Here is a 22605-nt window from a genome sequence, read left to right on the forward strand (position 1 = left end):
AACATTTATTTTCACAAGCTACTAACTTGATTTCAAGGTTTTCAGGTGATTCATCAATCAGGAGAACGCAAAGCGACGTCTCGGAGTTGCAGATGTACCTGAGTTACGACTTCACCAAAGGCATGGACGACGATGAGATAAACAGCCTCGACCTCCTTGCATGGTGGAAACAACAAAGCTCGAAGCATCCAACTTTGGTGGCAATGGCACGAGACATTCTTGCTATCCAAGTTTCCTCCGTCGCCTCCGAACGAGCTTTCAGCGCATCCGGAAGGGTTTTAGACGATAGAAGAACAAGTCTAAAACCCGAAACACTAGAAATGTGCGTGTTGGATGCGGAAAATCGCTCACAAGACCGTTCTTACGACCACAGCGACAACGAAGAAGGAACCTCCGCTTCCGTTTCGGGTTCGGCTAGTTCCCAATCTATGCAACTAGCCGATGACCTTGAAGGCGAAGGCGAAGACGAAGACGAAGACGAGCAAGAAGAAGAATAGACAATTATTGTATATTGTACGATTTTAAAAATATCAATTTTATCATTTTCCAATTTTTGTTTAATACCATCATTGTATGATTTTTATCATTGTTATCATTGTACAATTTTCTCAACTCAAGTAATAATAATATAAAGTACGCATTATTCACATCCAAAGTCCAATTTGCCTTTTTTCCCCGTTTTGTTACAATTTGTAAATTCATATTAAAAAAAAATAAAATTATACCAATTACTAATAAATCATAAACATTAAATTTTAAAGTAATAGTATAAAGTAAATATATAAATATAAATATTGAATATACAAATTATAAAACATAAATATTCAACTTATAATTATAAAATTCATAACTTAATAACTTATAACTTATAAGTTATAAACTTATAAGTTATAACCTTATAAAACTTATAATTATAATTTTATAACTTATATACATTATAAACTTATTAATTTATAATGTTGTCATATAAAAAAAAAATAAAAAATAAAACAAAAATAAAACAAAAAAAAAAAAATTATTTGAAAACTGCACCAGCCCGCAGGCCGGCACGGCACGAGCCCGCCAGGCACGAGGGTCGTGCCGTGGGCTGGCCTGTGAAAATGGCCGGCACGGCACGACACGAAATCCTGGGCCCGCCGGCACGACGGGCACGGCACGAACCAGCCTGTGGCCCGCCAGGCACGGCCCGCGGCGGCCCGGCCCGACACGGTGCCCAGGTTTAGGGTATACTGTATTTACATGCTCCCAAAGATAGAAATAGAAACAACATTTTAATTCTCTAAAATAGGAAAACAAAAACTATATTAGGACGGAGAGAGTACAATGTAATGATTTAGCATGATTTAAACCTAAATTATACTTGGACCGACTAGACCTGGCCTATCCGATCCATTACAAACCTCTACAGTGATGGATTGATTTGTCAGACATATGAAATGTGTCAAGCCATCACAATCAGAAAATGTGCAACCATACACGTGCAAAGACGTTAAGAGTCATAAGACGTTATACAATTATACAAACCAATATCTTCACCAACAAACATGTAAAAAAGAATCAAATGGTCCTCATTCAATTCAATTGAATATTCATTATGTGTCTTTTTGTTGGACCCTTTTTCAATCTACACCGTTAATTAATTTGTAAAATATCTAAATCAATGGCTAATATTCTCGTTAAGTAGATTCTATAATTATGGCAGAGAATGAATTAATAATTACTTGTATAGTTGTATGTATTACTTTTATCTTCCATAATCGTTCATCCTATAGCTCAAAAAACCTTCTTAAGGTAATCCTAACTTCATATGAATAATGAATGTTTCGGTTGAAAACAATGGGACCTTGCCGAAGGTCCACTAAAATGGAGAAGACTGGATTCGATCCAAGCTGTGTTGGGCCGAAGGTTTCCTGCACAGTGAACACACGTAAACTAGCCTCGGGGGTGTTTCCGAGGAAGGCCCCTCCGATGCTAAAGTCAGTACAATGTGTAAAAAGGAAGACACTATGCAAGAGAGTTTGTAGCTTGAGGCTTTTGTGGAGTATTTCTCAATGCAAGAATGAGCATATGAGTTGGAATAATCCGTGTATGAGATAATGCATGTGATGTTGTGTCTGTTGTTGTGTCTGATCTCGTTGATCTCGTATGTGATGTTATGAGATGTCCTCTTGAATGTGTTAATATGAGGGCTTTTATACCTCATCATATTTGGAGAGGTTGGGCTTTAGCCCAATTGGCTTACTTTGTGGGCTGACTTTTGACTTTTGAGCAATTGGAGAGTTGAACCTTGACCTTGGGCTTTTAATTGGATCATTTAGTGCTCAGGCCCAATTTTGACTAAATTGGACCCAAACAATGAATTTTCCATGTTTGCAGAAAGCTAGCTAGACACTCAATTATATTACTTCAAAATGCAATTGATCCTTCATTAGTTTCATAGGTAGTTATAACTTTTTTTTTTTTATTAATATATTATTACATATGAAGTATTTTGAGAAGCAAAGAGTTAGTTATGAGATACTTTCTGTGAATCTTTCCCTTGAAAAAATACACATAAGATGATTTATGAAATGTTATAGAATGGACCATACCGATGAGAAGCTTTAGGATAAAACTATAATTAACTGATGTGCGACATAGTTAAGTTGCACATAAACGTAGTATTTGAAAACACATTTTAATTTATTAGTATAGATTTCACATGTTGTGATTAAAACCCTCGTAACAAGAGTTTTGTTGGTGTACGTACTTGTCTAGGGAAGACAGAAGCAAATATCTACCATATAAAGGCTCTACTAGCTATTTCCTCAAAAAAAAAAAAAAAAAAAGGCTCTACTATAAATTTAAAATAGAATAGAGTATCATAGATTACTACAATGTAAGTTGTGTATTAAGGGGCCGTTTGGTTGGGAGCCGGGTATTCATCAAACGGAATGGGAATCAACTACCTTAATTCCCTTTATTGTTGTTTGTTAGGCTTTTTTTTTCCTTCTTCATTCCCCAAAATCCTTCTAAGTTGATTGGCCACCCCCTAGGTATTTTCATTCCCATTCCCCAGCCACCACTACACCGACATACCACCACCCCTCGTACCTACCCAAATCACCGGAAACCCGCACCACGGCCAGCCACGTCACCACTTGTCTCCTTTCCCCCTTCCCCTCGTCGGCCATCCGCAGTCTCGAAACCCTAACCCCATCCTCGTAAAAACTAAAAAAAACCTTCTCCTTCACTGTAAAATTAAACAGCCGACCGACCCTCCCCCACCCTCGAATCCCTGACGCCTAGGGTTTCGAGGGTGGGGGAGGGTCGGACAACGGATTTTACGGGGAGTGAGGGATGTTCTTCGGGGGAGGGATGCTTCTAGGATTTTGTTCCTAATTTTCTTCTCTCATAAACAATTTATTTCAGCTTTATTCAGTTCAGTTCAATTCAACTCCAATCAATTCAGTACAGTTGTTTTCAGGAATCGGAATAGGCCCTTAAAATGCTAGTTCATTAAATTGCTCCTTTAATTTGTTTAATTTAAGCACGTTGGACACATGACACATATGCACTGTATCAGAAGTTTTTGTAGTGAATTACCCCCAAAATATTTTTATTTCATATTCATTACCTTATCATGATTTATGTTAGAGTAACTCGGATTAGTTAGTTCACCTCTTATTTCAAACCAGCTTACATCAAAGTCAAAAAATAAGTTCATACGTAGTACTAGTATTTAATTAAAAAAAAAAAATCCATATTAGATTTTTTTAACTTATTATTGTTGCTTTAAATTCAATTTTCCAAAGTCGCATGGCTTAAAATAAAATATTTTTCATAACTTAGGTTAAGAAAAATAGGCTATAAGTAGGCTTTCTAAACAATTTCCATTTTACTTTGCATATTGTATAACTAAGGATTAGTTTTGCTCAATTGAAAGAGCTATATAAAGACACTAATAAGGAAATAATTAATTTTTTTCGATAAGGAAAACGCCCCAATATAACGCAAGTTAGACTCTTGAGGACTAGGACTTGGGTTGGGTTGGGTTGGGGTGGGGTGGGGTGGATAAGAGAATCTACACCCCCAAAAACAATTAAGAATCAAATTCATGACATAGGTGAAACTCCTACTAGCTACACCCAACACTATATGATAATAAGGAAATACTATCTCTGCTAATTATTGTTTGTAATTTTGAAATATTTTATGTCTCACAAACAATACCCCAAAATTGTAAAAAAAATAATAAATGGAGGTAGTATAAGTGATTGTAGTAACATTACCTTGATTAGAATTCCATCCATAGCTTTATAGCTTGTTAGAATGATCTAAAATTTGAATGATACAAAATCAGAGTGACTCGAACAGATCCATATTGACCCAAATTAATAAAACAACCCGACATTATCCAATTATGATGCAACCCAAGCTGATCATAACCGATCCAAAACCCACACTACATATCCAATTTCAAAACTCTACATACATCGGGTATATAACAATTTCACTGTTAAAGGTGTCAATTTGGATGATTGAGTTATTCAGACGGGTCTAACTATATCCAAAATCATACTAAATCATTGTACCCACACAAATCAACATCAAAATCAGATCACTTTTAAATAGGTCAAATCGAGTCAGTTTATAACTCCTCAACTCAATGCATACCCTTTTTAGTGACCTATCGACGTACCCAGTAGTAACTTATGCAGCAAATTGCAAGTGATAAATGCAACAAGGACAAGTAACATACGCAACTCGGCCAACTCCTATAAGACAGTGGAATACCAGTAATACTCGGATACTCGTCCTCGCACACTATATATATACAACTCCAAGCTAACCTTCACCTTCACCTCGTTCTTTAGATCCAAACATTTCCAGAAATCTCTCTCTTCTTTCTCTCTCTCCTGCCATTTCGGATCAACTTTTCCCCAATTTTCGCAGGTCATTATTTACTCTCACAATCTTAATCAATCAATTAATAATTAAAAAAAAATTACTGTATCAATTTGTTAATTTTAAATTAATTATCGTTATTGAGTTTCATGATCTTAATCTGACTTCAATTTGTTGAAACTTTCAGACCTAATTTCAGGTTGAATCGACAAATTAGGGTTTTGAAAATCCCAATTTTTGACTCAAAAATGGCGGGACTAGCAACATTACCCCAAGAATTGAACCATGATGTTGTTGATCTGTTGAACCGAAAGGATTTGGATCCGATGGCGGTGGTTTTAGAGCCGATTCCGCCGGTTGTTTGTAATGGCGAAAATGGGGCAGTGAAGAAGATGAAGACTGGTGAAAATGGTGAGAGAGAGATTGTTTTGGGTCGGAATATTCACTCGTCTTGCTTTGATGTTACCGAACCAGAGGATAATGACGGGGTTACCGGCGATAAGGAGGCGTATATGGCTGGAGTTTTGGCTAGATACAGGCAGAGTTTGCTTGAGAGGACTAAACATCATTTGGGTAATGATCATGATCATTTCCTTTGTTTTCTTGTTTTATTTGATTTTTTCAAGTTTTTTTTTGAGTTCTTGATCTTTTGATTAATTTGTTATTATTGTATATTTATTTATATGTAACTTACATTTTGTTTTCTTGTTTAATTTGAATTTTTCAAGCTTTTGGGAGTTTCATTCAGTTTTTTTTTTTATTAATTTGTTGCTATAGTATACTTGTATTTAATGACGATGACTGTTTATTTACATGTAACTTAGATTTTTTTTTTGTTTTCTTGTTTAATTTGATTTTTACAAGCTTTTGGGAGCTCCATTCAGTTAATTTTCTTGATTAACAAGTTACTAATGTATATTTAATAATGATGACTGTTTATTATAAAGGTAGATTGCATATTTAATTATCTCAATAAATAGTGATTTCGGTTTGATTATGAATTTGCTTTTGATTGTTGATAACTTGATATACCCCTCAAGCTTTGAAGCTTTTGGTAGGCATTTTAATGTGAGATAATGGGATTAGACGATTAGTGTCAATTTAGTTTATTTTTAAAAGAGTATGAAGTTAATCTGATTCAGGGGAAATTTGGGATTTTTTGGCATCAGATAATCTTTGTTACTGGTATATAGTATGGACTATGGAGTACTTTGTAGCGAAAAACAAAGCTTTGTGATGATTATTTGGACAGATAGGTGATTTTGTTGTTCAAGTAATTATACTGCTGTTAATGCTCTTTGTGACTGCCATCACAGTCCTGGTGAGTTTAGAAAGAAAATTGTTTTTCCTTATTTTATTTTGTGAAATTTCAGCTGAAAGTTCTATTTGCAATATGAAAAGCTAATAACACTTTTGGACTTGATACTAGAAAGTCTAAAATTAAGTCTTGCCACACTTGAAAAGGCTGGTTATATGGTAAAATATGGTGATATTTGCTCTTTACTGGTTTCTTTTTCTTTCTTTCTTTCTTTTTTTTTTTTTTTTTTTTTTTTTTTTTTATATATATATATATATTTAATAATATTTAATATTTTTGTTTTCTTTCTTTTTTGTTCTTTAATTGGGGAAGAGGGGAGGGGAGGGGGTTATTGCAGTCTTTGCCGCTTAATGGGGCGTCTTTGTCCTCTTTGATTAAAAGATATTGATTAATTTATAATGAGATAATAGGAAGAAATAACTTTTGTAGAGATCCTTTGGTGGAGAGATTTACAATTTGTGACCTGGGAAAGGTCAAGGGGATCAATACCAGAGGGTGCCAAGCTGCCAACTAAAAGATCATATGATATCAGTTCTGGTGTCACGCTTCTAAGTTGTTCAGCATGTTGATGTAGTTCTGCAAAATAGGGCTCTTTTTCATATTAAAAATCATCGAAATCATGGGGAATTGTTGCACTTTTCTCTTTTTTAGTCATTTACTGCAAAAGTATGGTCCATTAGTGGTAGTCATTTTCCTACTTAAAAAAAAAAAAAAAATAGTTTGTAATTTTATAGGGACCACCACTTCATCATTGAACATTTGGAGAAATAGTAACTAGTGAGCTGTCCAAATTGTATGGTTCCTGTAAGTTATGAAGCATGATCCACAACTCCATGGTTGTTTTGTGCTAGATTTCTCAATCACGATGGAGATAGTTGTGTCCTCTAAATATTCTACATCGTTTACCTGTTGAACCTTGGACAATAAATGCCATTAGTATTACTACGTATTTGAGATCACATAAATGGAGTATACGTATTTTGTGGATGTCTTTTTTTCTTAACTTTTGGGTAGCCTGAAATCAGGGTCTACCTACCATATTAATTGATCAATCTAATGGAGGGCTATTGCATGTCATCTTAACTTTTAAGAGTGGCAGAAATTGTGTTTGTTTGTAATCTTCTTTTCTAGAAAGAAATGTTTTTCTGAAGATGGAAACGCTGACATGTTTAAAGTATTAGAAAGCTGAGATTTTAAGTGGATCTTTGTTCCTCTTACGGTTTTACCTTTGTATATCAGGCCTTAATGCACAGCGACTGAGGTTGTACTTGTTCTATATGCTGCAATGTTCTACGCTCCTTATTGAAGGCTGAATTTAGCTTGCATTTGTTGCACAGTACTTATTATTATTAATTTTTTTTTTTTCTAACCAAGAGTGGGAAACTGTTGGTATTACGATTAGAAGGTAAAGATAAATGACCAACACGAGTCTTCGAGTTGATGCAAATACTTTTAATACAATTAAAACTTTTGTTACAATCACAATATAAATGCTAACCGCAAAAGAAAGTTGAAAATGAGAACAAAAGTTAAACAGAATACTGACTGAAGTATGAACAAACTATAATCAAAGAAAAGCTGTATACTTCACAAGTTCATATGAAACAGAAGATAATTGTAATCGTTAACTGCAAAAGAATAAAACATTTCCTAACAGTCTATCCTTTCTTATGCACTTTTTTCTTCTGAGTTTTCTTCTTAGCATATTCTATGCCAGATGATTATGTTTTTGATATCCTTACCATTATTCATCTATCAAGGAGAAGGCATGATTGTGCCTGAAGAATTTATGGTCTGAGATATATGAAACCGAGAATTCTGGTTATGGCTCGACAACAAAGTCTTAAGGCTTTTCTTTAATATGTGTTGGGCTGCATTTACTGATTACATACTTTATAGTACAAAAAATTATATGGAGGTGGATAGTATGTGTCCTTGCCCCCCAGCCTTGATTTATGTTGTTGGGCTTCTTTTAATTGTATGCATGCACTGTTGTGATGTGGCTGCTTCACCTTGTTGCAGGATATCCTTACAACTTGGACTTTGACTATGGCGCTTTGAGTCAATTGCAACATTTTTCAATAAACAACCTCGGTGATCCATTCATCGAGAGCAACTATGGTGTGCATTCCAGGCAATTTGAAGTGGGTGTGTTAGATTGGTTTGCACGTCTTTGGGAGATTGAGAAGGACCAGTACTGGGGATATATTACAAACTGTGGGACAGAAGGAAACCTTCATGGCATCCTTGTGGGGTAAGTATACTTAACATCCATTAATCTATTATGGAACATCAGGGTGGACATGGTCTTCTAATTCTCTGCTGGTTTATGGATTTTCAGGAGAGAAGTGTTTCCTGATGGCATTTTATATGCCTCAAAAGAGTCACACTACTCAATCTTCAAAGCTGCACGCATGTATAGGATGGATTGTGTTAAGATTGAGACGTTATCATCTGGAGAAGTTGATTGTGATGATTTCAGAGCCAAGCTTCTCCAGAACAAGGATAAACCCGCCATCATCAATGTCAACATAGGTAGATCCTTTTACTTTCCTTCTTAAAGTTTGAACATGTTAGTTTTGTAGGATTATTATTATTTTTTTTATATAAATTTTTATGGGGCCAAATATATATTAAAGAGAGGTTTGATTATATCAAATCTTTAATAGGAGAGTTTGGTTGAGAGAAAATTAGGAGAGAGGTTTGAGCCCAAAAGGATAAGTTTGAAAGAGATGTTTGTAGGAGTTTTTTGTAAATGTTTAACAAGATTTCTAGATAATTTTCCTAGGAATAATTTTTTCCAATGTCCTTATTAGCCATTTTAATACATAACGTAGCCATCAAATATTTATCAAACACTTTTTACACACACCCACCCACCAACCCAAAAGGAAAAAAAAACTTCGATATCTTTTGTGAGTAAATTTTTTTCCTTAAATTACAAAATTAACATGTTTGACACCTTTCTGTGTCTAATCTAATGCTTTTATTGCAGGAACTACTGTAAAAGGAGCTGTTGATGATCTTGATCTAGTGATACAGACTCTTGAAGAATGTGGCTTCCCCCACAATCGGTTCTATATCCACTGTGATGGAGCCTTGTTTGGTCTTATGTTACCATTTGTTACTCGAGTAAGTAGTTATCATTATTTTTACCATTTGCTAAAGAAAAAAATGTAGCTATGTTAAAGACGTTTTTCCACCTCACAAAAGTGGTGACATATGAACATTTAGTTTTTAGACACTTGGTACATGGTACTGTCAACCATGTATTGTCGTGGTTTGTTTTTTCTTTTTACTGTTCACAAAGTGTTGGTGAAACTACTGGTTGCATTAGTAAATATGGGAGTGTTCTCTTCAGCTTACTTTGACATATCTAAACGTAGGATGTGTTCTATTCACCCTTTACTTATCTAAACTTATATTGTCTATTCTTGTTTTATTTGAACATGTTTCCTTACACTTGATCCGTACTTGTGAACTTGTCTAAACTTAGAAGCTATTTTGTTTGAATTTTTTATAACTTGTTTTGTCTGAAACAAGCTAAAATCAGTTGAGCAAACATAACACCTGAAGTCATGGGTCTTGGTTCTCATAATGATATGACTGGCTGCTTGGTAAAGATGTCCGTACCAGGGTGTTGCATTGTTGATCTTTGCGGTCCTTGGGATTGTTCATTTTCCATCACACTTTGTCCAAAAATTGGAAAAAAATTTGCTTGTTCAAGGAGTTGTAGCCCAAGTTTTATTCCTCTCAAAACACCTACATTAATACAAAGTATTTTGGAGAACTGTCCAATTGTCTTGCATGCTAGATGCTAGGTTGTGTCAAGCTATTGTGCACGCTGTTGATTTTAAGTTATTAGTTTTTCACATTTTGTGCTACTGCTCATGAGCATTACACTATGCAGGCACCTCAAGTTACATTCAAGAAGCCGATTGGTAGTGTCAGTGTATCTGGCCACAAATTTGTGGGGTGCCCAATGCCCTGTGGTGTTCAGATAACAAGGATGGAGCACATCAACACTCTGTCTAGTAATGTGGAGTATCTCGCTTCAAGGGATGCTACAATCATGGGGAGCAGGAATGGCCATGCTCCTCTATTTCTATGGTGTACCTTGAACAGAAAAGGATATCGTGGTTTCCAGAAAGAGGTTCAAAAGTGCCTCCGCAATGCCCACTACCTTAAAGACCGGCTTAGAGACGCTGGAATTAGTGTCATGCTCAATGAGCTAAGCAGCACAGTGGTGTTTGAGCGTCCTCGCGATGAGGAGTTTATCCGACGTTGGCAGCTAGCTTGCCAAGGAAGCATAGCTCATGTGGTTGTGATGCCTAGTGTTACAATAGAGAAGCTCAATACTTTCCTTGACGAGCTAGTTGAGAAACGTTCAACTTGGTACAAAGATGGTGGCAACCAACCTCCATGTCTTGCATCCGAGTTAGGCAAGGAGAACTGCGCTTGCCCTATGCATGAGTGAGAATTTTCTTGCTTAACTAGTTTTCTACTGGACCGAAGTATTTCATTCAGATTTGCTTACAGCAGTGTATCATTGTTGTTGCCATTAATGGTGTTTGTATTTCTTTTCATGCTCGGGGCCTTCTATTTCAAGGTTGAAGAGAAGTAATCTACATAGTGATAGATAGCATTTCATGTGGCATAAATAAGAAGTGAGATGTTTGTTAAAGATGGGGTTTGAGCAATCCCACCCATCTACGTAATACTATATTGTATGCTTGTTTCGTGTACTTAAATTACACACCGCGTAAATGTAGCAGTGATGTAATGGACAATCCAATGTGATATCTATCAGTGTATTCTAGAGTTTGTGAGCTATCTTGAAGCTAGAAGTTTAAATGATATATATATGTAGATCTCTTTTGATCAAACCACTAACAGTGGCTATGTATTCAACATTCAGTGGTTCAATTGTGCCTCTCTTATGATGGCCGTCTGTGAAAGTTGGCAATCACTACAATTTTTTTTTTTATTCCAACAGTTTTCTATTATGCTTGTCAATGTATAGTTTCAATCACTAATATTTTTAGTTACCAATATGTAAAATTCAAGTTTGCAAGTGAAAAAAAGCAACAAAAATGCTTCAGTTTACATGCTAGAGAGTATGAAACAAAAACCGGAAGTATAAATTTTTCTTTGTAAAGGTGGTTGAATATTAAAAAAAATAAAAATAAAAAGGCTTAATTTTTTGAAAAAGTGATTTTTGTTTTTCAATTTTTCCTTTAATAAATTTTTGTAAAAATATAGTGTTCTTTGGATGAAACTTATCTAAGCTATTTTTTTTACCTTAATTTTGGTTAATTTAAATTATTTTTTTACCTGAATTTATTTATGCTGAACTTTACTTATTTTTAAATTAAACAATTGTACTGATCTTATTCAATAAGGCCATAAGGGTGGATTGGTGGAGTGAATAAGGTCTTAGCATAATTTGATGTAAACCATAATAAATAAAAATAAATAAATAAATAAAAACATTGTTCTATAGTTCAATTAAAAATTCAATACAGAATAAGAAACTTCAAATTGAAGAATGATTTTTTTTTAATTATTTATAATTAAATGTAAAAAACCTTTGACAATTACTGTATTTTAATTTTATATAATTAAATAAAAAAATAAATTTTTGACAATTACTATATTTTATTACTACCTCTGTTTTATATTTTTTTTATATTTTTTGCAACTTTGAGTAGTATTGTGAGGTATAAATAGTCCAAAGTTCAAACGGAAGTAGTAAATAAATTGAAGAAAAATTCAAATTTATTAAGTTGATTTACAAATTTTGTTAATCACCCCCCAATTATTTAATTTTTTTTATAAAAAATTAGATGAAATGACAAAATTTCCATTTGTAATATGAAATTGCAAAATTATCCCTCTTTTATTGGCTAAAAATGACAAACTACTCTCTTTATTGGCTAAAATGACAAAATTACCCCTAATTTACAATTTAGGCTTATACACTGGATGCTCCTCCCAGTTCTTCTCAACATCTTCATCCTCCTCCAGACTCTAAAACCCTGCACCCTTAAACCCTCTCAAAGAGTCAAAGAGAGAAAAAAAAGAGAAATTTTTGCATACTTTCATTCAAAGATGTCAATGAAATTAATCCAAAAAATCAAACCAACCAAAAAATTTCATGAAATTTCTTACAATATCCTCAATTCATCAAATACCCACCAAAATCGTCAAATGACAACAAGCAAAAGAGTACAAGACAGGAGCAAGAAGAAGCGAGTTCACGACCTTGAAATTGTCACAGAAAGATGGAAAATTTTCTCCAAAATCCACCATTTAATGGAGGTAATCAAATCTGAACCTGAGCATGTAATTTCAATTCGATATCTTGAACAAGAACGTCGTCAAATTAACCTCCCTAAACCTCATAAATTATCTGATTTTCTTCGAAAATCGCCGAAATTGTTTGATTTGTATAAGGATAGAAAAGGGACTTTGTGGGTTGGAATGACCCCAGAAGCTGAGGATTTGCTTGAGGAAGAGGAGAGAGAAATTGAAGCACATAGTGATAAATTAGCTGAGTATGTTACTAGGATTTTGATGATGTCGATTGATAAGCGAATTCGGGTTGATAAGATTGCTCATTTTAGGAGGGATTTTGGGTTGCCATTTGATTTTAGGAACAATTGGGTGCATAAGTATCCTGATCTTTTTAGGTTAGTTAAGGTTGAGGCAAATGATGGGGGTGTTGATCATGAGTTTTTGGAATTGGTAAATTGGAAAAATGAGTGGGCAATTACTGAATTGGAGAAAAGAGGGAAAAATTTTAGTGGGGATGAGTTGAATTTGCATTCTCCAGGGAAGCTTTCATTGGCATTTCCAATGAAGTTTCCGCCGAATTTTAAGAAGTTGTTTAGGTTTGGTGGAACATTAGAGCATTTTCAGAAGAGGGAATATTTATCCCCTTATGCTGATGCTCGAGGGCTAGCAGCCGGATCACAAGAATTTGATAAACGAGCAGTTGCGGTTATGCATGAATTGCTTAGTTTTACACTTGAGAAGAGGCTGGTTACTGACCATTTAACTCATTTTCGACGTGAGCTTGTGATACCACAGAAGTTGATGAGGTTGTTGTTGAAGCATTTTGGTATATTTTATGTTTCAGAGAGAGGGAAGCGGTTTCATGTGTTTTTGAATGAGGCATATAATGGGCCGGAGTTGATTGAGAAATGCCCCTTGGTTCTTTGGAAGGAAAAGGTTATGAATCTGATTGGTTATAGAGGGAAGAAGAAGAAGGCTGCCTCTTTCGACGAATTTTCTGATATTGAGGATGAAAACTTGTTCAAGAGTGATTCTGATGATGAGAGACTCCAAGTGAACTTAGAGCAAGAGAGTACATTGGATGGTTTAGATGATGATGTGCTTGCAAATGATGCTGAGATGGATATTGAGGAAGTTTCTAGTGCTTATAAGGATGCTTAACCATAATCCTGTCATTATTTACAATGGATGCTTCTCGGCTGCATGCCTAACATTACTGTAAGACTTTTTGAAGTTTGAACTATAGCAATTTTTTACATCAAATTTTATTATTTTAGCCGTGTTGCATTATCTGTATGGCCTGTAAGTCTGTAACAGTGTTCGAGTGCTATAATTGGCTTTAGAGTTTAATTAGGTGGCTCATTGGAGATATATATGTATATGTATATGTATATTGCTGTGACGGTATGTAGTCTATGTACCATATAATTTTTGAGGGAAGTCTGATGATATGTTGTTGATAAGTATATTAGGTGACTCGTACTTCGTAGCTTTGTCCGCCCGATCGGGCGGACATTGCCCGGTCTGACCGGGCGGAAGAAGAAGAGGTGCCTGGCAAATTCGTTGAAGAAGCTGCTCTCGCGCCCGACCGGGCGAGCCTTCGCCCGACCGGGCGAGCCTTCGCCCGATCGGGCAGACCTTGCCCGGTCTGACCGGGCGGTGGGGGTTGGATACGTTGAAGCATTCGTATGGAGTTTTCTTCTCGCGCCCGATCGGGCAGACCTTGCCCGGTCTGACCGGGCGGAGAAGGAAAAATACGGAACGCGGATTTTGCGGTTTTAGGTTATCTTATTTTATTATCTTTTTGCCCAAGTATCTTTTAATTAGGGATTAATATAAAACCTCCCTAATATCAGTATTAGGGTTAAGAGAGACAGAGTGAGAGCCGTTCTTGAGAAATACAAGAATCATCTTTGTAATCTTTGCAGTTTATAGTGAAATCATTCGATCTCGGTGCCCGTGGACGTAGCTATCACATCGATAGTGAACCACGTAAATTCTTGGTGTTGTTCTTATTGTTTGCATTGAATTTCTTTATTGTTTTCTTGTTTGTTTACGACCTTTGCTTCCGCTGTCGCACAACAATTGGTATCAAGAGCTCAGGTTCAATCCTTGGAGAGTTTCTTGAAGATAACAATGGCAGGAGATTCAACAATAAGAATTGAGAAGTTTACCGGGAAAAATAGTTTCGGGCTATGGCAAATTAAGATGAAGGCTCTGTTAAAACAACAGCAGATATGGCGTCCGTTGGCTCCAAAGAGTACTACTTCGGAGTCAGGAGACGGACCGACTGACTCGCAGTTAGAAGTTATGGAAGAGAAGGCACACTCTACCATATTACTTAGTCTTGATGATCAAATCATCACGGAGGTTGCTGATCAGGAAACGGCGGCTGGATTGTGGCTGAAGCTGGAGTCATTGTATATGACTAAGTCGTTGACCAACAAATTATTACTGAAACAGCGGTTGTTTAGCCTCCGGATGCAGTCAGGTACTTCCTTACGGGAACATCTAGAAAAACTTAACTCTATTTTGCTTGATTTACGTAATTTAGATGTTAAAATTGATGATGAGGATGCTGCGTTGATTTTACTTGTATCTCTACCGTCTAGCTTTGAGAATTTTGTAGAGTCTTTTGTTGTTGGTAAGGATTCTATAACCTTAGAAGAAGTGAAGGCAGCACTTCATACTAGGGAACTCAGAATGAAAGCTACGAGTGATAATGGGGATAATGGTAGTGGGTTATTTGTTAAGTCCGGAAAGTCTAAAAAGAATAAGGGGTTTAACAAGGGGAACAATGCTGGGTCGGGTGCTGGAAACGGCAAGGATGGATCTAGTAAAACTACTACTAAAACATGTTATTACTGTAAAGAACCGGGTCACTTTAGGAACAATTGTCCGGTGAGGAAAAACAAGTCCCAGGCTGCTGTAGTTGAAGAGAAACCGAATGAGAGCTATAATTCAGAGGAAGATTTAGCATTAGTCAGTTCTGCTAGGTCTGATGATTTATCTGATAACTGGGTTCTAGATTCGGGGTGTTCGTTCCATATGTGTCCACGTCGAGATTGGTTTGATACATATGAACCTCGCAATGGGGGTATGGTTATAGTCGGTAACAATGCTCCATGTAAGGTCACAGGTATTGGTTCCATGAGGTTGAGGACTGTTGATGGGCGGAGGTTAACTTTGACTAATGTACGGCATGTTCCTGCTTTAGGAAAGAATCTGATTTCATTGGGTACCCTGGATGAATTGGGGTACAATGGTGTGTTTTCAGATGGGGAGTTGTGTATTTTCAGAGGTTCTGAGTTGGTACTTAAGGGTATCAAAAGGAACACCCTCTATGTTTTTGAGGGTGTTACACTGCCTAGTTCTGCGGTTTGCGCATCTGTATCTCACCAGGAGATGACTAAGATTTGGCACATGAGGCTTGGTCATATGGGGGAGAAGGGGATGCAGCTATTGTCCAAGAGGGGTCTTCTATCCGGGGTCAAGGTTGCCAACCTTGAATTTTGTGAGCATTGTGTGTTTGGTAAGAAACACAGGTCAAAGTTCAGCAAGGGTGCTCACATTACTGATGCAGTGCTCGATTACATCCATTCAGATTGCTGGGGTCCATCTAGAGTTGAAGGTATGGGAGGTTACCACTATTTTGTGTCATTTGTTGATGACAAGTCCCGATACACATGGCTTAGGTTGCTTAAGTCAAAGGATGAGGCCTTCAAAGTTTTCAAGCAATGGAAAGCTTTGGTGGAAAATCGACAAGGAAGGAAGATCAAGAAGCTACGAACGGACAATGGGCTAGAGTTTTGCAAAGACGAGTTTAATCAGTTCTGTGCAGATGAGGGTATAGGTCAGCATCATACTGTCAGGAAGACACCACAGCAGAACGGTGTAGCAGAACGGGTTAATCAGACACTGCTAGAGAGAGTTCGATGCATGCTCTCTAATGCAGGGCTTGGGAGGAGGTACTGGAGTGAAGCTGTGTTAACAGCTTGTTATGTCATTAATAGGGGTCCTCATTCTGGAATTGATTCCAAAATTCCGTTTGAGATCTGGAGTGGTAAGTTGCCTAATTTTTCGAATTTGAAGATTTTTGGTTGTGTTGCTTATTATCATGTTATTGAGGGTAAGCTGGATCCACGAGCCAAGAAGGGGTGTTTTGTTGGGTACGGGGATGGTGTGAAGGGGTTTAGAATTTTTTCACCTTCGGAGGGTCGGGTCATTCTTAGTAGGGATGTTACTTTCGATGAAAACACCATGTATTCAATTAAAAATGCAGAGATTTCAGATTTGAGAAGGGAAGGAGACAATTTATTACAGACAGATGGGGTACTTGAGGTACATCAGTCTACCATTGCTGATTTACCTCGGGTACAATATATTGATGATGATGCTGATGTTCCAGTGCCGGGTACTCCTGAACCTGAGATTACTCCTACTCATTCTAACTCTGGGGATGAGGTGGAGCAATCTAATCAGGGGTCATCTAGTCAACCTGACACCATTCTTGAGATGCCTAAACGAGTTATCAAGAAGCCTGTTAGATTGATTGAAGAGATGGAGGGAAGAAATTGCTGTGTTGATGCGATGACAGGTTATGCATTGAGTGTAGCTGATGATGTAGAGTCATTTGAACCTGCCACATATAAACAAGCAATTAGTTGTAGTGAGTCTGCGCAATGGCTTGCCGCAATGGGTGAAGAGATGCAGTCCCTTTACAAGAACAGAGTGTGGGAACTGGTAAAGGTACCGGAAGGGAGGAAGCTTGTGGGTTGTAAATGGATTTACAAGAAGAAAGAAGGGTTGTCGGAAACTGAGCAAATACGTTTTAAGGCTAGGCTAGTTGCTAAGGGGTTCAGTCAGGTAGAAGGGGTTGACTTTGTTGAGATATTCTCACCTGTGGTTCGACATACTTCTATCCGTGTGTTATTGTCAATTGTAGCACATTTTGATCTTGAGCTGGAGCAGTTGGATGTTAAAACGGCCTTCCTTCATGGCGATTTGGAGGAGGAGATTCTGATGAAGCAGCCCGAAGGATTCGAAGTTCCTGGAAAGGAACACTATGCCTGCAGATTGCTAAAGTCATTGTATGGACTTAAGCAATCCCCCCGACAGTGGTACAAAAGGTTTGATTCTTTTATGGTTTCACAAGGTTTTGACAGGAATTCATATGATTGCTGTGTGTATCATAGTAAGCTGGATAATGGTTCCGTGATTTATCTTTTGTTATATGTTGATGACATGTTGGTTGCCACAAAGAATAAATCTGATATTGCTAGATTAAAGGAGATGCTTAACTCGGAGTTTGACATGAAAGACTTGGGTGCAGCTAGGAAGATTTTGGGTATGGAGATCTACAGGGATCGGGCTAGAGGTAAGCTTTTCTTGACTCAGAAAAGCTACATTGAAAAGATTTTGTCTCGTTTTGGGATGGAAAAATCGAAGCCTATAAGTACGCCAACTACTGTTAGTTGTAAGTTGTCTTTGTCTATGTCACCTCAATCAGAGGAGGAGTTGTCTTATATGTCTAGAGTTCCATATGCAAATGCGGTTGGTTGTTTGATGTATGCTATGGTCTGTACTAGGCCGGATATTGCGCATGCTGTTAGTGTTGTAAGCAGGTTTATGGCTCGACCTGGGAGGGAACACTGGCAAGGGGTGAAAAGGATTTTTCGCTACCTGAGAGGGACAACTGATATTGGTCTTGTGTACGGGAATGGTAGGGAATGCTTGGTCACTGGGTACAGTGATTCTGATTATGCAGCTGATGTGGATACCAGGAGGTCTGTGACTGGTTATGTGTTCACTTTGGGTGGTTCTGTGGTTAGTTGGAAGTCTACATTGCAGTCATCAGTTACGTTGTCAACTACTGAAGCTGAGTATATGGCTCTAACTTCTGCAGCTAAGGAGTCTATTTGGCTCAAAGGCCTAGTAGGTGAACTGGGTATTGCACAGGATTTTGCTACAGTGTATTGTGATAGTCTAAGTGCGATTTGCTTAGCTAAAGATCAAGTACACCATGATCGGACGAAGCACATTGATGTCAGGTATCATTTCTTACGTACTGACAAGAGGATTAAGGTGAAGAAGATTGGGACTGCTGACAACCCGGCTGATTTCTTCACTAAGCCTGTTCCGTTTAGCAAGTTTAAACATTGCTTAGACTTGCTAAATATTGATTACTACGTGATGTAGTAGGCCCTGAGGGGCGAAGTTGGGGAGCTCCTGGTGTAGGTGTGTTGGCATTAAGGTGGAGCTTGCCCGGGGCTTGTGATGCAGGTGGAGCATTATGAGTTGTTATACTTGGAGACGAGTATGTGATGGGTCTTGGTTGAAGACTTATCGGGATGTATGGCTTATGCATGAGTCCTGCATCGGGTTTGGCTTGAGATGTTTTTTCACTATGTCTTGATGGGGTCGTTTGCTGACTACGAGTTCTCGTCAAGGTGGAGATTGTTGATAAGTATATTAGGTGACTCGTACTTCGTAGCTTTGTCCGCCCGATCGGGCGGACATTGCCCGGTCTGACCGGGCGGAAGAAGAAGAGGTGCCTGGCAAATTCGTTGAAGAAGCTGCTCTCGCGCCCGACCGGGCGAGCCTTCGCCCGACCGGGCGAGCCTTCGCCCGATCGGGCAGACCTTGCCCGGTCTGACCGGGCGGTGGGGGTTGGATACGTTGAAGCATTCGTATGGAGTTTTCTTCTCGCGCCCGATCGGGCAGACCTTGCCCGGTCTGACCGGGCGGAGAAGGAAAAATACGGAACGCGGATTTTGCGGTTTTAGGTTATCTTATTTTATTATCTTTTTGCCCAAGTATCTTTTAATTAGGGATTAATATAAAACCTCCCTAATATCAGTATTAGGGTTAAGAGAGACAGAGTGAGAGCCGTTCTTGAGAAATACAAGAATCATCTTTGTAATCTTTGCAGTTTATAGTGAAATCATTCGATCTCGGTGCCCGTGGACGTAGCTATCACATCGATAGTGAACCACGTAAATTCTTGGTGTTGTTCTTATTGTTTGCATTGAATTTCTTTATTGTTTTCTTGTTTGTTTACGACCTTTGCTTCCGCTGTCGCACAACATATGTTATACTCTCATTTCACCTTATACCTACGTCAATAAGTATTTTTCTTGATTCGTTAAATTTACTTCGCAAATTACAACCAGCTAACAGTCTTAGACTCTTAGCATATGGCTGGACAAAATTTATTTTCGGTGGAATAGTTGTAGCTTGAAAGAGTTCTTTTGCTACGCATTCCTCTTCATAAGTTCTTTTTTATATTCATTGGTCCGAAAAAATTTGTCTCACCTTTTCTGCTGCTGCCTTGTATCTGTTTCCAAATACCAGAGATATATTTTGATGAAAACCCAGCTCATTTGTCTAAAGTTTGAATTTTTACTCTCTCCAGAAAACTTAATTTTTGAACTTGTCTGTGCGTATACTTAGCTGTAGTTCTGGTAATAGTTTGCAATTCATGTGGATAAGCACCTCTTCTCTTCTCTTTTACAAACTGCACCTAATACCAGCAATAGTTGTTGAGGAAATAGGGTGTAGAGAAAATAAACCTTATAATCTTATGTATGTAACCTTTCTGGAGGACTGCACTGTGATGCTTAATAAATACTGAAGATAGATATTTTGCAGTTTACCATAGATATCTTGGAAACTAATCTCCTTCATTCTTGACGCGGTTTCTTCATGCTTGCATCAGGACGTTTTCCCCTTTTTTTTTACCTCCTCGTATCTTTAAGTAAGGTTGGCTAGCTTGCTGGAGTTCTTCTTATCTATATCCCTTCTTGATACCTGAATGTACTGTCATTTCTCCTAATTCAAAGGTTTGCAAATATGCTTTGATAAATCATGTACAAAGTGCTATGCAAAGCCAGAGCCCACATTTTTTCACCCATGAAGTGAGAACGTCTTATCGCTTTCCTTATTTTTTGTTTGCTTATACTCATCGTCTGTCACTACCTAATGTCTAAACAAGTAGTTTGAGGATGCTTCACATCATGTGAATGGATGAATGGGTGACCACTTTTGCCTTAAACTTGCTAAGCATCCCATATGGTCTTATATTGTCATTCCTGCTTTCACATATATTATTCTTGACTTAATTATGTCTGATATTGATCTTATTGATGGGGAACCTTTTCGTCTCTGAATTGTATACTATGGAGTAATAAATTGCTTACAATCTACTCTATGTACAGGTTCATCTTTCAATTTTTTCCCCAACATTATTGTTAATAATTATTTAGAAAAAGCCGAATTCAAGATCTAGTTAAACTTGGCAGCTCTTTAAATTTATTTTTCATCGGAGTGGTCAAATATTAACAGGCTAATATCATTGGTAATTTTTTGTTGTAAAACGATGCATTTAGTGCACCTTTCCTTGTTCTGCCAACTTCATTATGATACTATTTTATTGTATAACTATCATACTATGTGTTTCCTTATGAACTCAAACCAGCTTGTAACATTCACTTGTAATTCTGCTGACAGAAAAGATGGCATGGATGGTTTATAAAGTTGTTTTCTATGCAGTATTCAATTCCATGAATTTCACGGCCATAGACAAATTGGCAAAACCTAGCAGCAGCATTAGCCATCAGGTATTATGAACCTCCATGAATCAACTTATGATTTGTCTTCTTGAAAAACCGAATGGATTTTTTGGGAATTAACTTGGGACTCGTGGAGTGTTTGTACCTTGCTCTGGCTTATGCGTTTGTCTTTAAAGGCCTAGCATTAAATGACGCATGTTGGAGTTGAAAATTGATTGAGTGGCATACCTTCATTTATGCAGGAACCATGTGTATGCCGTTGCCCTCAATGTTGATGTTTGAACCACCAGATTTGGAGTTAATTTCAAGCAGAAGATCAGAGTATGAAGGCTTTAGACATTGCTCCTGAGGACTGAGACAACTATCAGCAGGCCTAGCACCAGAGAAAGATGAGTAAACTTTGCCCCTTTCCTTGTCGCATCACGATTTCCGAATTAACCAACACCAGCAGAGGCCGTAGTCACAATTTGCTCTGCTTTCTTGTTAAACATTAATCATTGTAAACAACTTTTACGTGAAATTTTTCTCATTCAATCAAAAGAACCTATGTAATTCTCTGTGTGATAGCAAATTTGAACTAATTTTAAGGCATCAATAAGTTTTAATAGCCCATGAAAAACGGGTCAGATACATGGGCTGGTCTGAACAAAGTTGTGCGTACTTGTACCTTTGGACTTACATGTTGAAAATATGTGCATTTATCGGAGAACATAAATATTAAATAGTCTATTCTTAGCTTTCACTTTAATATTTTCCAACATCTATAACACACGAAATTTGTTTTAAATTCACCTATAACTTATACACCAAATAAATCAAATAAAATAGTTTTTAAAAAAGGTATACATGTCACGTTATCTATAATTTTGTTCTCTCATTTTGTCAACTTCAGTTTGATATATAAACATTTAAGATATAACACACTAGAGCAATAGAGTATCAGACTATCAACACATTAGGTTTATGGGTTTTTCTATAAAAATTAATTAAAGCTTCAAATATAATACTTCTATTTTTGGAAAAACCTTTTTTGAGTTGGTATCTTAATAAAATGGATTTCAAACTGGACATCCAGAAAACTCGAATCAAACAATCAAAATCAAATCAAAATTTTGGATTTTTCAATAATTTACTGATCCTATTACATCTTTAAAACTCAATTATATGAGTATTAATTGGTACCCTTTTTTATTATTATTTTTTATTTTTATGGCTACCCCAGTCCCCAGTACCACACAGGCATTTAGGCAGGTGTAATGTTTTTATATTTTCTTTCAGTTTTTATATGTCTCATTTGAAAATATATTTAAGAAAAAGAACTCATACAAAATCTTATTAGTTTTATCTACAATTATCAATTTTTTTTTTCTCATTTGAAAATATTAATTTTTTTAAAATTATCACATATGCATATGCACAATTTTACTATTGTTACTCATAAATATATACATTAAAATGGTAAAATAATCCAATAAAACCAACAATATTAACGAACGGATAGGAGGGAGTATTACTAGTAACTTGTGTGTGTGT

At 36.9% G+C, this 22605-nt stretch overlaps 2 protein-coding genes across 4 annotated transcripts; both read left to right on the top strand.

Annotated features, from left to right (window-relative positions):
- Positions 1-4776: 4776 nt before the first annotated feature.
- LOC110725847 (serine decarboxylase-like) lies at positions 4777-11190 on the top strand. Its single transcript, XM_021905309.1, has 6 exons — positions 4777-4935; positions 5075-5460; positions 8228-8459; positions 8547-8740; positions 9201-9337; positions 10116-11190. The coding sequence occupies exons 2-6, from the start codon at positions 5136-5138 to the stop codon at positions 10680-10682; spliced, it is 1455 nt and encodes a 484-aa protein (XP_021761001.1). The 5' UTR covers positions 4777-4935; positions 5075-5135; the 3' UTR covers positions 10683-11190.
- Positions 11191-11926: 736 nt separating this feature from the next.
- Positions 11927-21718, top strand: LOC110725848 (protein ROOT PRIMORDIUM DEFECTIVE 1-like). Of its 3 annotated transcripts, none has more exons than XM_021905310.1 (3): positions 11927-13720; positions 21011-21120; positions 21315-21718. In XM_021905310.1, the coding sequence occupies exon 1, from the start codon at positions 12191-12193 to the stop codon at positions 13661-13663; it is 1473 nt and encodes a 490-aa protein (XP_021761002.1). In that variant the 5' UTR covers positions 11927-12190; the 3' UTR covers positions 13664-13720; positions 21011-21120; positions 21315-21718. The 3 variants fall into 3 exon arrangements, with proteins under 3 accessions (XP_021761002.1, XP_021761003.1, XP_021761004.1); XM_021905311.1 differs by having other exon boundaries at positions 21053-21120; XM_021905312.1 differs by lacking the exon at positions 21011-21120.
- Positions 21719-22605: the final 887 nt, after the last annotated feature.

The sequence above is a fragment of the Chenopodium quinoa genome, unplaced genomic scaffold (genome assembly GCF_001683475.1).
Source record: "Chenopodium quinoa cultivar QQ74 unplaced genomic scaffold, ASM168347v1, whole genome shotgun sequence".
In the NCBI taxonomy this organism is placed as follows: Eukaryota; Viridiplantae; Streptophyta; class Magnoliopsida; order Caryophyllales; family Amaranthaceae; genus Chenopodium; species Chenopodium quinoa.

Bases quoted from the DNA above. Each gene is read 5' to 3' on its own strand.
- LOC110725847 (XM_021905309.1), top strand. From the start codon at position 5,136: ATGGCGGGACTAGCAACATTACCCCAAGAATTGAACCATGATGTTGTT. The intron at 5,461-8,227 runs GTAATGATCATG...ACCTTGTTGCAG, and splicing joins GAGGACTAAACATCATTTGG to GATATCCTTACAACTTGGAC. The intron at 8,741-9,200 runs GTAGATCCTTTT...CTTTTATTGCAG, and splicing joins CATCATCAATGTCAACATAG to GAACTACTGTAAAAGGAGCT.
- LOC110725848 (XM_021905310.1), top strand. From the start codon at position 12,191: ATGCTCCTCCCAGTTCTTCTCAACATCTTCATCCTCCTCCAGACTCTA.